Source organism: Adiantum capillus-veneris, chromosome 17, assembly GCF_014529385.1.
Source record: "Adiantum capillus-veneris isolate H3 chromosome 17, ASM1452938v2, whole genome shotgun sequence".
NCBI lineage: Eukaryota > Viridiplantae > Streptophyta > Polypodiopsida > Polypodiales > Pteridaceae > Adiantum > Adiantum capillus-veneris.
In genome coordinates, this window is record NC_140947.1 from 87,194,040 (window position 1) to 87,199,942 (window position 5,903).

General features: G+C 44.7%; 1 protein-coding gene across 1 annotated transcript; it reads left to right on the forward strand.

Annotated features, from left to right (window-relative positions):
• Positions 1-1,475: 1,475 nt before the first annotated feature.
• LOC147437647 (uncharacterized) lies at positions 1,476-5,104 on the forward strand. Its single transcript, XM_086487145.1, has 4 exons — positions 1,476-1,658; positions 1,916-2,108; positions 3,183-3,576; positions 4,106-5,104. The coding sequence occupies exons 3-4, from the start codon at positions 3,189-3,191 to the stop codon at positions 4,477-4,479; spliced, it is 762 nt and encodes a 253-aa protein (XP_086343271.1). The 5' UTR covers positions 1,476-1,658; positions 1,916-2,108; positions 3,183-3,188; the 3' UTR covers positions 4,480-5,104.
• The last annotated feature ends 799 nt before the right edge of the window (positions 5,105-5,903 follow it).

Consider the following 5,903-nt stretch of genomic DNA (forward strand, 5'->3'; position numbering starts at 1 on the left):
GCAGCCTATGAATGATGAGCTTAAGGTGAGCAAGAGAAAATGACGCGGCAAGGAATGATTGGTAAGTGTGAGCAACCTTTAGGCCAGCGTGGCGAAGGGCGGTGGGCTCCAGGCTGAATCATGGTGACGCCAGCAGCGCGTGATAGAAGTGCTGACGTGGAGTGGGAATGATCAAACTTTCTAATCTAATGTTTGATTTTATAATTATAATAATAGAAATAAACTTTCTAATCTAATGTCTGGATTTTAAAAATTATAATAATCAAAACAGGTCCATTTTTTCTTCCAAAATGGGGAATTATATATTCCACGGATCATTTCACACAATGCAGAAATTCGAATACGTATGTACCTTACTAGGAAGCTAATAGCTAGCATTATTTTTTAATTCGGTAGACTGTCAAAAAAAAAGTGTACTTTTGAGGAGCGAGAAACAGGAAATTTTGTAAAAATTGTAAAGCCCTAAAAGAAATTCCGATGAATGTTCGAATTTTGTAGTTTCCATCCAAAAAGAAAAATCCCATCCCAAGAGATGAATTTTAATTAAAGGGCCTTTTAAATTTGTTACAAAAATACAAACTTCGATGATATTATGAGTTCCGGGCTTCGGACATATTTCTGCACTTTATTAGCGAGGGTTAAAAAACCTCGCTAAAAAACCACGTACTTGTTATATGTGCCCAGGTCCTTCGCGATTTATATAGAAGTGCAGTAGGGTCCTACTAAACTACATCTCTGCTGCGTTTCTTCGTCTTCCTCTTTCAATCGAGAGAGAGAGAGAGAGGGGTGTAGTACAGAAGAGCTCTCACTGCCGAGAGTAGCAGCAACAGTAGGGCGAGGGAGGGGAAAGGGGTAGCGGGGGTCACTGTGGCGTTATATATAATAGTGGGCGATCAGGAGAAAGGGACGCGCAAGGCACACACACATATAGGCTAGACACTCATGAGAGAGAGGAGATTAATGGGGGGGCGAGAGTGCAGCAAGGGTCGCCGCTGTTCTTTCCGCACCTGTAGCAAAGACAGCTGCCCTTCTTTGGTGCCATTATCCAAGGCTTTTGGGGCCGCCTTAGGAAGTTAGGCTTAGGGTTTGCAGTTGCAGTTGCACCCTTCGACACACACACAACCCCGGCGCTGCCGCGCTGGGGCTCTCCTCTCTCTCTCGCACGCACGCACGCACACTCAGATCACTAGCCGAAGTGAGATTCTCAGAGCAAAAGCGTGGAGTGGTATTTGGGCGATAGCGATCTCACATCCGCCCATCATGACGCCCCTAAGCAAGTAATTAGGCGCTGCACCTGCTTCGCTCTTCGCGACTGCGCACCTACTACTCTCTCTCTTGATCCTCCCTCCATCTCCTCATCATATCCAGGTGCTGCTCCTACTCTCTCCCTCCTCTCACCTGCCACTGTTTTCCCTGCTTTCCCACTGTGATTCTCTGTATGTGTTTCTTTGACCGCAAAGCTAGAGAGAGAGAGAGAGAGAGAGAGAGAGAGAGAGAGAGAGGAAAAAAAAAAGGTCTGCTTTGTGTTTGCTTAATGTGCGGCATCTCTGCGAGCGCAGGCAGAGGGAAGCCCGCCTCGTAAAGAGAGGGGAGCACGTCAGATCAAGCTCCTGCTGCGGCTTCCTCATCGAAAAGCTTGGCCTACCGCTCCTGGACAAGTACCTTCAAACCTACCTCTCTCTCACACACAACACAGACCAAGCGCTCTCTCTCTCTCTCTCTCTCTCTCTCTCAAAAGCATTAATCAAAAGCCCCACGTGAAAGCAAATTTGATCTTTGTTTAATCGGGTTTGCTTGCTTTTAATTTTGCTGCTGCGGAAGCTGCTGTCACATATATAAGCATTATAATGAGACTCCGTGGAACAGCCCTAATCAGACCATACTAAATACTCTGAATACCCGGACATGCTTGCAGAAACGGTGGGCGCAGACACCACGGGTGTGGAGCTCAGAGCAGGCATACAGAACAGCCTGACTCAGGCCGCGTGGAAGAAAGCACAGGTGCAGTCGAAGAAGACGCAGAAGAAAGAAAAAAAAAACGCAGACACAGGAACGCTAGACGCAAGCAGGCACTGACGCAAAAACGGAAGAAAAGTCGCACACACAAGGTAAGACACATGACTCTGCTAAAAATCTACGATCAATTCTTCATTCATTGTGTAGTGCTGCGCGAGCCCTGTCTGCTCTCTGTGTGCATGACTCTGACAGTCATGTCGCGTTTTTTCTTTTTTTCCTTCTGGGTAGCCGTGAATTGTGCTCAAGTACAGAGTCATGGGGGTACGTGAATCGAAGGGAGGGCGGAATCACGGCATCACAGAGTCCGTATAATTATGGAAGGATTTTCGGAAATATGGCGCATCTGGCAGAGGGAGCTCAGCCCTAACGCTTTTATGGAAACAATGTGCTTGATTTCGCGCGGGGGGAGAGAGAGAGAGAGGGGGGGGGGGGGGGGGGGGGGGGGGGGGGGGGGGGGGCAACACACACACACACACACAAAACACCACCCAAACACACATGTATGTGATAACTGATCGAAATACAAGCGCAAATGGAGAAATTGGAGAGAGAGAGAGAAGGGGGTGGGAGAGAGAGAGAGGCCCCTCTGTGTGTGTGTGTGTGTGTGTCTAGCCTTCTCTCTTTCTTATTCGTTGCTGCATGATTTTCCATGTGGTTGCCTGTAAGTAATCGTGTACGTGGGCAAGATGACCCGGTCTCGAACTGCCAGACGTGTTGTTAAGTGTGAATCGAAGATGAATGTGAAGGATCGCATTTTAATAAAAATTTGGCCTTTTATTGGAGTTCTCTTCGAAGTTGAAGGGTCGACGTGCAGCAAGACGTGCATAAAAGTAATCCTTATAATTGTGAAGCTCCTCTTTGACTTGTGGCCCCGCGCCTTCACACACACAGAGTAGTGCACCCATCACTCTCTCTCTCTCTCTCTCACACGCGCGCGCGCGCACACACACATACCCCAGAAACTAGACATCAAAAGAGCATTTTTTGCCCGTCTGTTTGAACCTTTCACTGACGACGATCATGTGTTCTTGACTAGAAGACAACCCACATTGTACATTTTGTACACACACACACACACACACACACACACATTCATTAGATCAATTCAAACCCATCCTGCACAATTGCTCTGTGTGTAGACTATTCATTTTCTTTCATATTGGCAGGTTGTCATGATGGCTTCCTCCTCTGGCTCCCCTTGTGCTGCATGTAAATTTCTTAGAAGAAAATGTACAACGGAGTGCGTTTTCGCGCCTTACTTCCCTCCCGATCAACCGCACAAGTTTGCAAATGTGCACAAGATTTTCGGGGCAAGTAACATAACAAAACTTCTGAATGAGCTGCCGCCACATCAACGAGAGGATGCGGTGAACTCGCTCGCATACGAAGCTGATGCGCGTGTAAAAGACCCTGTGTATGGCTGTGTGGGTGCCATTTCGGTGCTTCAGAGGCAGATTGCACAGTTGCAGCAAGAGCTTGCGATGGCACATTCCGATCTTGCGAGGATTGGAAGTGGTGCAGGAGGCGCGTTGATGGCTGGGCCATCGGGCTTGCATGCAGGTATGCCATGATTCCTTCAACAGAATTAAATCAACATTAGTTAAAATATGCATCCGGCATTGTGGTTTCTCTGTTCAATTGACAAGAAGCAAATAAGTGCTGAAGATGATTATTTGTTATCTTGAATTCAACAAGAAAACAGCGTCCGAACAAGTATTGTAAACCGAGCTCAATATTTTTGGCGAAAGTAAGACACATAATTTTTTCATATAATGGCTTGGTGATATTTTTCGAGCGGCTAGTGCCTATGTGGCACCAGAAAATGCCCTTAAAACGTTTGAGATCTCTTAAATCAAGGGCGTTCGCTAGTGCCACATAGGCAATAGCGCTTGAAATTCTATTGGATGAATATAGTATAAGTGTGGGAGCATCAATGAAGTATGGTAAGATCCTATGGAGATAAATCTTTGCAGCCCTAAATTTTTAAGCCTAGTTTTAGGATACAAAATTGTCCTGCTTATGCACAATCAGCACAAATCTTAAAGTAGTTATAATGCCTCATTTTTATTCTAAAATTAGCACTCTGCAGGTCCATCCTCAGCTTTAGCAGCGGGCATGGGATTGTCATTACCGCCTACAATGCAGCCCTCCACTCGAGATCAAATCTTGGCATCGAGGGATCATTACTTCTCCGCTCGGGAGCAGCAAACACGGCTAGCAAGGGAGGCTCAGTTTTTGGAACTGCAAAGGGACAGCCAGATGACAAGGGAGCAACTCATAGAGCAATTGACAAGAGCCGGCGGAGGCTCTTTGGAAGCAGGTCTTGCTGTATTTGGGATGGGAGGCTTTATGCAACACGGTGGGATCAGCGGGCCAGGGGCTAACTATCCAAGATCTACGAGTGATGGTGGTAGTGGTAGCAGCGGAGGGGGTGCTAGCATGAATCGCTTGTCGCCACCTTGAGATCTTTGCACATTATGAAAGTGTCTTTGAGTATGTCAGCACATTGCGCCTTATTGTATAAGAAGCTATGGGTTGCCTATTGTTTTGAGCATCATATGTGAGACAAGCACGGAAAGTCATTACACTGGCAAACTAGACAGGCTCCCATGTCCTTCCTCCCAAAAAGCCGGTTGGTGGTACAATATTGACATATGCTAACAAAGTTGTGGCCGAAACAAAGCCGACATTAAGCTAGCCATCTGATCAAGTTGCGGCGGGCTGGATGACCCAAAAGAGACTACATTTTGCAGAGGCTGCAGAAGTTTTGTAAACCCCCTGTTGGGGAAGGTCTTTCAAGAGTCAATAGTTGATTGCTGCCGTATATTTCACCCTTCGAAGAAAGATATGTCCTTGCTGCTGATTATGATGATGAATTAATTTGGGGTTGTATCGAGCGCGTGTCACTCTCCTTTCACATCATGCACATTTATTAGTGTAGCAATTTTATTTTCTTTTAATTTTCCATGTTTTGTAGCTACACTGCAATTCAGATTGTGTTGCAGAATGCGTCACCTCTAGCAGCCTTGTGGGAAGATTAGACCATTTTCAACTTGTTTTCTCTATTCATATTTTGATGTTTGAGGCTTGTTCCTGGTTAGCTGTATATTGGTACAAGGGAAACCTTCTTGTTATCATTTTTCTTTTCATGGTTAATATTCTTTTCATGGTTGTGTGTATATTAACGTATGCATTTACGTATACATAGTTTTTATCGGTACCATTGATACTAGCTTTGGCTCAACCAAATTGCTAGAACCATCTTTTAAAGTCTTCAAATAGATGTCAAGGTGTACCGGAACCATCTTTTGAGCCATATATCACAAATATACAAATAAATAGTCCTCCCTTTGATGGGGCATATTTATCTCTCTTGTTAGTCTGGCTTGTTTTCTTAATAATTGTTTAAAAATATATGTGGCTGTTTTGGTAAGATTTATACATAAACTCAGTACTATGTACATATTATAGAGGACATTATCATCCAAAGTCAAGACAAATTTACATGAGGTCATGTGGGAGCTTGCCCCACTATCAATCCACCATGGGTCTTTTCTTTCAATCCCTGGTTCACACTATTGGCTAGCTTGATTTCCTCAAGGAGTATAGGGTCATCTTTGAATTCTTGAGAACTGCTTCTTTAGCAACTTTAAGACATGGTTAGAATGGCCAAGTGATGGATCTAGGAGACACCAACAATTGGATCCACATTTCAAGACTTTGCTATAATGGGCAAATGGTGGATCTTTGATGCATCTAATTTTCAATTTTAAGTTTAAATGGTCAAGTGGTGGATGTAGGATCTACTCATTTCACAAACATTTTGTAAAATTACGTGTGGTACGATGGCCAAGTGTTGAATGCATCTAGCTTTAATACATGGTTAG

Bases quoted from the DNA above. Each gene is read 5' to 3' on its own strand.
- LOC147437647 (XM_086487145.1), top strand. From the start codon at position 3,189: ATGATGGCTTCCTCCTCTGGCTCCCCTTGTGCTGCATGTAAATTTCTT. The intron at 3,577-4,105 runs GTATGCCATGAT...AGCACTCTGCAG, and splicing joins GCCATCGGGCTTGCATGCAG to GTCCATCCTCAGCTTTAGCA.